Here is a 12,096-nt window from a genome sequence, read left to right on the forward strand (position 1 = left end):
CACAGGGTAGAAAGAAAATCCCTTGTATGTTCATAAGCAAGAAGGAATTGTCATATTTATAATTTGGAAAGGAGCAAAATGAATCTTTCATCCAAAAGGCAGATCTTAAGTAAGCTTTTATTTTTGTTGTTTCCCTTTAGTTTAGTTTAAACAAAATAAGAATTTTAAATACTAGTTATTACATATTGAGGATATAGACAACAGTTCTGGCACAAACTGGGGCTGAAGAATGGATGATTAATTCTCACTGATATGAAGAGCCAGGACATTTATCCATTTTCTGTAGTGAGGATTCTCAGCAAAGACATTAGTTTTCAAAGAGGATCTGGAGGCTAATTTTTGGCTACATGAGTAAGAAAACAAAAGAGAAGATGAAATGGGAGGAGGAATGCATAAAGTGAAGAGAATTGGAAGAGCATTTTTTTTCTAAGCTTGTAATTTCTTATACCTCTTATATAAGATAATGGAATTTGAATTCTTTTTTTAAAGATTTTATTTATTTATTTGACAGAGAGAGACACAGCAAGAGAGGAAACACAAGCAGGGGGAGTGGGAGAGGGAGAAGCAGGCTTCCCGCTGAGCAGGAGCCCGATGCGGGGCTCGATCCCAGGACCCTGGGATCATGACCTGAACTGAAGGTAGACGCTTAACTGACTGAGCCACCTAGGCGCCCCTGAAATTTGAATTCTTAAATCTTCCATTTTCCCAATTCTGTTCTTCTGAAAAGTTTTGAAATGAAACAAAATCTCTAATTTTCCATCGTGACTCGATGGAGCTTTTCCCTATTTTACTGGATGGATTATACTCATATTTGAAACTTTTATGATACTTTTGTATTTATATTATCCAAAGTAAGTTACCGTGGGCTCATTTGGAGCCTGTTCCAAGGAAAACATGATGTTAGTTTTGTACACCATTAACAATTACTGAATGGTTAGAATAAGCAGACATGACCAGCCTATGGCCTTAGTGTATCATTTTGTATAATTCTTTCGGTTGACTGGGAAGCTCTGCTTCCTGTAGTAATAGCTGGGGCCGCTGTTAAATCTGGAGAATCCAGAACGGCCTCAATCCCATGGTTGGAAATTGGTGCCAGTGTTGGCTGGGAATTCAGCTGGGGCAGGGACTCTGGTTCTTCTCTACAAGCATATTATTATGTGCTTGCTTAGGCTTCTTCAGAGCGTGACGGCTGGATTCAGAGATTCAAAAATGGAGAATTGTACATGCATGGAAGTAGAAGCTGGGAATCTCACATGTTACACAGTATCACTTCTGCCTCATTATATTTGCTACAGGGCCGGCTCAGATTCAAGGGGAGGAGAAACGGTCTCCCCTTGGCTATAAGAGGAGTGACAAAGAATTTGTCGCCATCTTTAAATAACCACAGTCCATCCTTGGACCACAAATTATTTATAATTCTCACAAATGCAAATGCGGTAAATTCCTCCAAACACTCCTGAAAAATCTCATTCCATTATAGTATCAGGCTCAAACTCGGGACTCAGGTTCTCATCCTCTGAATCAGGTCCTGGGGTTCAGGCCACTTCTTAGATGACGTGACTCAGGTACAGACTCTTGAACTAGGAAGACAAGTTACGTCCTACACACACTCGAGTTACAAAGAGATAAGGACAGGAGGACCGCAGTTGTTTCAAAGGGGAGGAAGTAGGAGGAACCTAGCTTTCACCGGTCCATTGAAATTCTGATATTCAGCCAGGTGTATGTCACCAGCTTCCCCTGTTTTGGGGAAAGGGAGTATGTGGTTAAGGCTCTGTTCTGCTTCCTGGGAGTGGTTGCCTGTGGTTCTTGGCTGTAGTCTTTGAGTCACCGTTGCTTTTCCCTAAGACATGGGGCTAGGCCTTAATGTAAGTATCTTTCTAGGTCTGCTTCCTGACTGTAAAAAATTTGAGTTGACTGTCCATTTTGACTCAAGCTGGTGGCTGTTCCATTGGTGGGTTCTCTTGTGAATTCATTGGGATTTACCCCATTTGAACAAAACCACAGCCACACATCTTTTTGGGATAGGCCCCTTCTTATTTTGGACTTTGAGGTAAGATGCTATGGGACAGTGCCTTTAAGATTCTTAGAAACTCTTTTGTGTAGCTGAGGACCTGGTAGGCAGGCCTTTGAGAATCTTAGAAACTCTTTTGTATAGATGATACAGTCCAGGCAAAACAGCCTTATGTCTTTCTGAGGTCTTAACAAAGGGTCTTAGAGCCACATCCTTTGATTCGATCTTGACCCCAACGTCACATTTTACTGGCAGTACCTTCAATTAGATCTTTGCTGTGAGACTATTTTTTGAAAATCTAATGTTGGTTCAGGTTTCTTCATTCATTTGTTTCTTCCTTTGGTGTTTTTCGTGGGGATACTGTAAATGATGTGTCCTTCTCAGTGTATCACTTCAGGAGCACAAGATTTTGGTTTCTTCCATTATTGATGATGTTCACTGATCCCTTGATTAAGGTGCCCCAGTTTTCTTTACTGTAAATGTATTACTATTTTTTGAAGGCAGAATTGAATATTGGGATTGGGCTGAGAGAGTTATGCACTAGCCCTGTTGAGTTTAAGATGCCTCTTTCACATCCTTGGAGAGACTAGTTCAGAAACAGGGGTGCAAGTTGCTGTGTCAGTTGGAAAGATAAAGTGGTCTTTTTCTGTTTCTATTTTCTCAATGAGTACAGAATTGGGATCATCAACATCAGTGACCGTGAAGGAATACTTTGAGGGGAAAAGTTTGGAAAGGTCTTCTTAGAGTAAATTGACTAGGAAAATTTAGTGGATTTATGGGCAGTGTTGTGCTAAGAGGGACCACTTGATACTTGTCATAAGTTCATCGTGTCACCATTTAGAATGTTCTGCTTTTTGAGGGCAGACTGATTATGAGAAGAGTTAACTTTTCTCATAGTTGAGGTTTGGCCAAGTGAGCATAGTGGAGAGAGGAGTAAGGAAGTTTAGAGTATATGCAAGGGAGTGATTATCATGACAGGGCATGGAAGATAAACTCAATTGGGTAGACAGGAGGGAGGGAAAGACAGTGAAAAAGTGGTAGGTAGTGTTCGTGGTTTAAAAGTCTTCAAATAGTTATAGTGAAAGTTCTAGGGAAAGATGGATAGGAGATGGTGAATGGGGGTTGGAGTGATTGAAATCAGGATGTGGGAGGGATTTCATCTACGTTCTGGTTTAATACCTACCAACTCCATATTATCTCCATTTTAGACATGGGCAAATTATGTCATAGAGATTAAATAACTTGACCAAGGTCACACAGCAAGTAAATGGCAGAATTTGGATAGGAAATCAAAATAATTAGTTTTGTTTTTAAGCTCCAGCATCTTTGTACTAAACCAGCTGCCTCTGATTCATGACAGTTGTCCGCTAGACAAAGAGTAATCATTATTATGACTGAGAATGTTTACATTGTGTTTGTTTTGCTTACACCAGGCTTATTGTGGCATATGAATGAAAAAAAGGCCTCAGAATACATTTCTAATTTTAAAAACATCTCCTTACTTTCTTCATAAAACAAATGGCCTTTAGAATTTGAAAATGATTTTCACTTTCATCTTTGAAAATTCACAAGTTAGGATTCACACATCAGTTTTGAGTAAGCTGTTAGTTAACATGGAGTAAATTCTACCTTATCAATTTACAGTAAAATAAAAATTCTCAATGTTAAGGAGATCATCCTCCATTTTCCTACACTTGAAATTATTTAAGTAGATCCCTACTTAAACAATAAACAATGACAATCTAAGGAAAAGAATGTAAGGTAATTTTGATTATCTCTACCTTAGGAGGCTTCAAGAAAATTTGCTTAGGTTCTAAGTAGATGGTAGTAAAGATTTTATGCTTCAGTAGAGGAAAAGTGACATTTTAAATGGAATGTTGTTCAGCCTAATAATTAAAACAACAATACTTAGCAGACTTCCACAATACTGCAAACAAACAAAACCCAATTGGCTGGGCTGTTTTTAGTTTAAATTACATGGAGCCCTTTCCAACACTACTTATAGGTAGAGAGGCTTGATCAAAATAGCTGCATAATTCCTGAGCAGAGGGTTTTCTTTGCTGTAATTATATTCGTGTGGTGACTCATACTCTCTTAATTCCTAGATTTTATAATTCAAAGGAAAATATTCCCTTGAACTTTGCCAACCTGGAAGACTCAAAAGTTGTTTTTTAAAAATTATTGTTGTTATTTCTACTACCACTATGACTTCTCTAAATATTATACCTGTTTGCTTTTAATCTCACTCAAACTAGCTCCAATGATGGGGATTTACTCATGTGACTGATAGAGAAAGGATCCCACAGATACTCAGCATCAGGGATGGGCTGTTCTGGATCCCAGGACCTGAGCAGCAGAGATTTGGGGGCTTTCCCTCTGGTGTTCCCCACTGGCACACCTCCATTTCTTTCAAGTGTCTGCTCATTTTTTACTTTCTGCCTCTCTTTTCTTGAATGATTTTTTTTGTGAATTTACTTGTTCAGATTCCCAAGACAGGGAATAATAGTTGGTTCTGCCAATAAACACTGACTGTGTATGGCACATTTCCTCCCCCACTTCTGGGAAATTGAGACCCATACAAGGTTGGGGGCCAGTGCTTCGCAAACATTTGGCTGATACCTCTCCTGTGTAGGGTATGGCTGCAGGTAACTGGGCGAGATGTGGATGCTGGAACTGTGACATGTTTTGCTTAAGGCAGATTTCTGTCATGCAGCTTCACTTTTGTTAGAAGACCTTTGAAATTTGTGAAATACTATCTCATATCCTCATGAGAAGAAAAGGAAGAAAGAAAGAAAGAAAGAAAGAAAGAAAGAAAGAAAGAAAGAAAGAAAGAAAGAAAGAAAGAAAGAAAAGGGAGGAAGGGAGGAAGGAAGGAAGGAGGGAAGGAAGGAAGGAAAGAAGGAAAGAAGGAAAGGAAGAAAGGAAGGAAGGAAGGAAGGAAGGAAGGAAGGAAGGAAGAAAGAAAGAAAGAAAGAAAGAAAGAAAAGAAAGAAAGAAAAAGAAAAAAATACTGTTGGTTGGCTGCACAATAGCTCTTCTCTCCACCACCCTCCTTCCCCCAAACATTGTTCAGCTCTGTCTGAGTACTCATGATGTTCATGCAAGGCTCTGGAGAAGGAAAACTTGATTGTTCAAAGGCAAACGTCCCAGTCGAAGGATTTGTTTTGGTGAGGCCCAGTAAGGTAATTCTGGCAAAACGTACTTGAGAAGATGGATGCTAGGGGCATTTTGTGAAGAGTTTACAGATTCTTTTAAGGAAATTCAGGGCTTTTCTACCTTGGGATATTTTTTATCTATGTAAGATACTTAGAATTGCAGTAGCCATGCTAGGGTCATGACAGGAGCCAGTGAAGAGGACAGGTGACTCACCATGTTAGTGAAGGAGCAGAAAGATGAATTTATGCCTGGTCACATCCATGTGCTGAGCCAGCACACTGACTAACTCTGGAACTGCCCGATGTCTGGTGGGAAATTACTTTGATGTAATAGGTAGTAGCTCACAAGTATACTACCGGGCAAGCTAGCCCCCGCCACAGACCAAATTAAAATCCTCAAGTCACATCGTTTGCTAAATTAATTTGAAAGACATGGTGAGAAGCAAGAAGAAAGAAACGGGTGGGTTAACACCCTTAGTATAGGGTACAAGTTGGCTGGAAGGATCCCTCCAGCTAAACCTGGGGTACGTGGTGTTCGTAAGTTCTGCCTCTCTCTCTGCTGCATCTGCCTTCCCTGCTGTGATGATGTGCTTTCAAGGACCAGAGTGGAGGTTTGGGCAAGCTCCATAGGTGGAAGGTAGTTCAAGCTAATGACACCCATTTGCTGGTTCTGAGTTACATAGAAATAAGTAGGCTTGGTCGGGAGCTGTAAATTGCCGGTTAGCTTGATGAACAGTCATGAATTCTATTTGTGTTTTTTGGGTAAAGAAAACATGGGGCAGAAATGGGTGTCAGCAGAGTTTATTAACCAAAGCAGTTTTACCCCCGAGTCTACCTTGGCAGTGTCTGGAGACATTGTTGATAGTCATGGCTGGTGTGTCTGTGGGATGCAATTGGCACCTGGTGGGTAGAGGCCAGGGATGCTGCTAAACATGCTACAGTGTGTAAGATACTCCCCAAGACAAAGAATTATCTGGCCCAAAGTGTCAGTACTGTGGAAGTTGAGAAGCCCTCTGTGTCACCAATAGGTGATTGAATTAAAAAGTCATAAATATTATTTATGTATAGTGTATCCTGGATAATTAGTATCTTTTGTATATTATATCATGAACATTTATTACCCAGGTGCTTCATGAATATTAGATATCATTTGGTCACCCATCCCTTTCTATTAAGGTGTAATGCATACATGATCTTCTGAGTTATACTTACCCATCCTATGCATTCTGCCACATCTAAAAAAATTTTGTTTACTAGTTACTTATCTATATTTAAAACATCTTAGAAGTGTTTGCTTATATTTTGTAAACTTCAAATTTATTCATCTAACAGACTTGGAGATTTGCAGAAGCAAATTCACATTACACCTGTCCTGGAATTTCTAACAAGAAATAAGATAAAAATGTCCTATAAACAAACTATGAATTATTTAAGCCACTTTTAGTTGTGTTTTCTGCATCTTGCAGCTTTGAGCATCCTAGCTGGCTCCCCCATAACATCATTAGGAAAATGTATTCCAAAGATACATTTATCTTTGATGAATGAAACAAGGAGTTAGACTATAATTATAGGTTTCCTAAATAGTAATGTAGGGATCAGATACTGTAGGAAATTGATTATGGTGCCTGTGTTAATATAACACATGCTCGATCATTCTTTTTACCTTTCAAGCAACGGTAGGCATGGTGCTTATCACGGCAGGCCTATGCACTCAGATTAAGAGAAAAAGAGAGAGCGTGTGCACATGCAAGAGCAGGGTGCGGGTATGGGGAGGGACAGAGGGAGAAGAAAGAAATAATCTTAAGCAGGCTCCACACCCAGCATGGAGGCCGATACAGGGTTCAATCTCACAACATTGGGTCCTGACTGGAGCTGAAATCAAGAGTTGGTTGCCTAACCCACTGAGCCACCCAGGTGCCCCAGAAATTCACATTTTTTAAATGATTGGGATACTTTTGGCATGGTGAACTTCAGAGCACTGTGAAAAAGATTTTTTAGTTGGCTGAACATCTATTGACAGAGTAAATTTAGAAATTTAAGTTTTGTGGCTCAGTTGGTTAAGAGTCTGCTTCGGCTCAAGTCATGATCCCAGGGCCCTGGGATTGAGCCCCGTGTCGGGCTCCCTGCGCAGTGGGGAGCCTGCTTCTTCCTCTCCCTCTGTCCTTACCCCCTGCTCATGCTGGTTTCTCTCTCACTCTGCACTCTCTCTCTTTCAAATAAATAAATAAAATCTTAAAAAAAGAAACGTGTAAGCTTCATTAGTTATTTTTATTTAATGATGTTTATATTTTAATGCTTTAAAAATCTTAAGACTTTAAGACTTTTATGGAAGTTGTGTCTCGAGGCACCACCATTAAAAGGGGAATTTTTTCACATCTATGGAATTAAAGGGAAGCATATTTAAGAAAATGTAAACATTTTTAAATGATACAAGAAGGTTATTTAGGAGAGATTTCAAAAAGGATTATTTAAAAATGCTCAAAGCATATTCCTTCTCATTTCTTTGCCCCCTTTTAATGTTTTCATGATGGAGAGGAATATTTTGTTAGATTAAAATATCACACATTAAAAATGGTAAAGTGTGATATCAAATCAGAACTATTTGATAAAAGCTAAAGTGAAAATGGGAAGAATGAGATGTCTTGCAAATAATGGTGAGCTTATGATAGTTTCCAAGAACTGAACTAGGTCAGAGGAATAAGGCAATGGGGTGACAGGTGACTTAACCTCATACCTTTTTGGAAGTACTAGGATGTGTGTGTGTGTGTGTGTGTGAGAGAGAGAGAGAGAGAGAAAAAGAGACAGAGCAAGAGGGAGAAAGAGACCTATAAAGTTTTATTTTTGTTTTGAAGTATGAACTAAAGGACCCTAAAGCTGGTATGTGTAAACTTGTCAATTTTCAGATGATTTACATTTTCAAGGTCCTCTTTAATCATCATTTCTGTTTGTTACAGCTATTTGCTGTCCTCTGAATACGTAGAGAGACACGTTGAACATGGAGGGAAGACGGTGGAAGTTAAAGTAAGTAAAACTGAATCATAGACCTGTACCTCTGAAACAAATAATGCATTATAAGTTAAAAAAAATAAAAAGAAGAAGATAGAAGGAAGGAAAGAATGAAGGGGGGAAATCGGAGGGGGAGACGAACCACGAGAGACTATGGACTCTGAGAAACAAACTGAGGGTTCTAGAGGGGAGGGGGGTGGGGGGATGGATTAGCCTGGTGATGGGTATTAAGGGGGGCATGTTCTGCATGGAGCACTGGGTGTTATATGCAAACAATAATTCATGGAACACTACATCAAAAACTAATGATGTAATGTATGGTGACTAACATAACATAATAAAAAAAAGTAAAATTGTTTCCCTCTGGGGGAAATTTTTTGAGAATTTTTAAAATACTGATTCTGATTTTAATTTTCATCAATACTTCTAATGTACAGTCTTGGGGTTTTTATATTTCAGAATTCTTCAAGAAAGTGTATCACCCACTTGTGAATAAAAACCTTTAGTTATCAGAGAAAGAATTCTTAGTGTACTGTAGGAATTGTTGGAGTTAGGTTTTATGGGATTAATGTAGTGCAAGGGGTTCTTTTTTAGAATATGTCACAGAAAATAATTTCTGAATTTGCCTTTAAGGCTAGCCCTGAGAAACAAGAGGTAAAATCTTGGGTCCAGGGTAGATACATGACTTTGCATTCAGTTGAAAAAGACATTTCCCTGGAAGAGTGGTATTTATTAGGTCTACAGGGAAAGCCCTGGGGTTTTTTAAATCCCTGGTGAGAGAAATCGCAGGACACTGGTTCTTCTCAAGTAAGCTCTGAAAAGGTGACTTGTAAATAAAAGCCTCTTCCAATTATAGGCATAGGAATGTATATTTTTGTCCAGTCTACTGATGATGTCATCTGAGGACATGTGAGACTGAATCCCACCCAGGGGTTTCTTTAGGCCCGTTGTATAGTATGATGTTTTAACCATGTGTTTATTTTCTTCTAAACAGTGTTCAGACTACCTGTTTTACTTTATAAGAATTATAATGCCACTTATATATATTTGCTTTCTTTTTCTGAATATAAATTTGACACAGACTCATTTTAGTAAACTTACAAGTAGAGAAAAGTGGGGGAAAAAATGAAAAATCATCCTTAAATTCATCACTGAGGTAAACTTTGTTTTCATTTTGTTGCATGTCCTTTTAGTATTATTTTGTCTTATGCACCTATTTATATTTTAATTTTTTTTATATAGTTGCTTTCATACATACCTGCACTATAGTAAGCAAGATTTCTATATCATGTATAGACATCACTGATAAAGACTTAAAACAAAATCTGTTAATTTTTATAAGTGAACTAATTATAATAATTATACCAGTACTTCCAGAAAGTTACTCTAAATTTATTAAGACTGGCTGATTGAATGGTTGGTTGATTTATTGCACTGCCTTACTGCAGAAAGGATGTCAGGATTTTCCCAGGTATGACATAGGAGAATGGTGCCATTTTGTTTGGAGTTGGAAAAAATTACCGAGATTTAGAATCTCTGGGCTTCTGTTCTCTTCCCTGTTTATTTGGCTTCGCTTCCTTATTTTGTAGGATGCTTTTCTGAATGCAGAGTGTATCTTATTCTTTTGTTAAATTAAAGAGGAAAAGAAATAGTCATTTCACTATCAATTTCCATTTATGCCTGTCAGTGGAATAATGAAATGTATATATGAGCGTGGAGGGCAGATCTAGCAAAAAGCTATCTTCTGTTGCTACAGCAATATCCCTTTTCAGGAAACTTGAACTTCATCAACAAAGCTTACTCCACTCTGAGATCATTAGACAAACGGGTATATATAACACCTAGAGCTCTGATGTTCTGCACAGTCTTTGCTAATTTTCTAGTCTGAGAATTTCGTTTTCTTGGTTGATGGTTTGCCTAACCCCCCAAGCCTATTAAACAAGGGAAATAATAAATCCAATCTTCATTCAAACCCTTGGGCCAGAAGGCGTTTCTCCCTTCAAGAAAACCACTTGGATCTCACCCATCACCTCCATTTGTTTCTAGTCCATTTAAAAATCTAACTCAAAATTCTCCTCTGGGTTTTTTTCAGGAACCACATTGAAAGCTCTGAATCCCGCCCCATCAATTCAGTTAGTAGCCAGTTATTTTCCTGCTGGTTCTCTTGTGTCTTGCCCTTTGTGCTTCACTCTTTGGGGTGTTTCTTTTTACATGGAATCTGTTAGTTCTCTTTTCTTTACCAATGACTCAGACTTTTCTTAAGCTTTTCTTTTCACTATACATTAGGAGCTAAAATTGTAGCATTTCATATTTTTTTCTCTTCTTTCTACTACTTTTTCAAAACAAATTTTTTTACCTTCTCTATTAGTTTGCTAAGGCCTCCATCACAAAGTACCACAGAATGGCTTAAACAACAGAGATGTATTTTCTTAAAATTTTGGAGGCTAGAAGGCCAAGACCGAGGTGTCAGCTGGGTTGGTCTCCTCTGAGGCTTATAGATGGTGCCTTCTCCTTATACCTTTACAAGGTTTTCCCTCTGTGTGTGTTTGTGTTCTCATTTCTTCTTCTTCTTCTTTTTTATTTATTTGAGAGAGAGAGAGAGAGAGCACATGAGCAGGGGAGGGGGAGAGGGAGAGGGAGAAGCAGGCTCCCCGCTGAGCAGGAAGCCCGATGCAGGACTCAATCCCAGGACCCTGAAATCATGACCAAAGGCAGATGCCCAACTGACTGAGCCACCCAGGAGCCCTCTAATTTATTCTTCTTAAACAGACCATTCTTCATGTTGGACTAGGGCCTACTCTAACAACCTCATTTAACTTAATTACTTCTTTAAAGACTGTGTCTTCAAGTACAGTTACAATCGGAGATACTGGGGGGTTAGGACTTCAACATAAGAATTTCAGAGGAATAAAATTAAATCCATAATGCCTTTCCTAAGAGTGCTTTTTTTTTTTTTAAGATTTTATTTATTCATTTGAGACACAGAGATACAGAGAGAAAGCACGAGCAGGGGGAGTTGGAGAGGGAGAAGCAGGCTCCTCACCGAGCCAGGAGCCCGATGTGGGGCTCGATCCCAGGACCCTGGGATCACGACCTGAGCCGAAGGCAGACGCTTAACCATCTGAGCCACCCAGGCGCCCCAGAGTGCTTTTTTTTTTTTAAGATTTATTTATTTTAGAGGGACCGAGGGCGAAAGAGCCCATGTGGGAGGGGCAGAGAGAAAGGGGAGGAGAATCTCAAGCGGACTCCATGCTGAGTGCACTGAGCATGGAGCCCCATCCGGGGCTCCCTCTCACGACCCTGAGATCGTGGCCCTGAGCTGAAACCAAGAGTCCCACACTGAATGGACTGCACCATCTAGGTGCCCTTGTGCTTTTCTTTTGGAAGTAAAATAAATGAAGGGTATATGAAATCAAGACAAAACTCTTATTTCTTTTGATGATATAAAATCAAAATCAAAATCATTATGCCAGATCGGGGTGCCTGGGTGGCACAATCTGTTAAGCGTCTGACTTATGATTTCAGCTTAGGTCGTGACCTTGGGGTTATGGGATTGAGCCCTGCATGGTGCTCCCTGTTGGGCGAGGAGTCTTCTTGAGATTTCCTCTGCCCCTCACCCCGCTTGTGGTCTCTCTCTCTGTTTCTCTCTTAAATAAATAAATAAATAAAATCTTAAAAAAAAAATCATTAAGGCCAGATTTAAACAATGGCTAGATACCAATCTAGTAAATGACTCTGCTCAGGTGTCATGGAACCTTTATTTGTGAAACTCGGGTGCAATGCATTTATTTAAAGGTGTGAGTATGAATGTGGGAAAAGGAATACATTTGCATAAAAATATGAAATAACTACTTTTAGATGGTGATTTTTTTCAAAACTTTTTATTTATTATTTTTAAATTTAAAAAAATTTTAAAGATTTTAT

General features: G+C 39.0%; 1 protein-coding gene across 2 annotated transcripts in view; it reads left to right on the top strand.

Annotated features, from left to right (window-relative positions):
* Positions 1-12,096, top strand: part of ADAM22 (ADAM metallopeptidase domain 22) — a 210,911-nt gene that overhangs the window by 99,665 nt on the left and 99,150 nt on the right. For both annotated transcript variants that reach the window (XM_088018611.1, XM_028119778.2), the window contains exon 4: positions 8,121-8,187. In XM_088018611.1, the coding sequence (XP_087874737.1) occupies positions 8,121-8,187 (67 nt within the window). The remainder of the gene's footprint in view (positions 1-8,120; positions 8,188-12,096) is intronic.

Source organism: Eumetopias jubatus, unplaced genomic scaffold (assembly GCF_037043125.1).
Source record: "Eumetopias jubatus isolate StellerSeaLion01/CBP00866 unplaced genomic scaffold, mEumJub1_p1.0 scaffold_14, whole genome shotgun sequence".
Classification (NCBI taxonomy): Eukaryota; Metazoa; Chordata; class Mammalia; order Carnivora; family Otariidae; genus Eumetopias; species Eumetopias jubatus.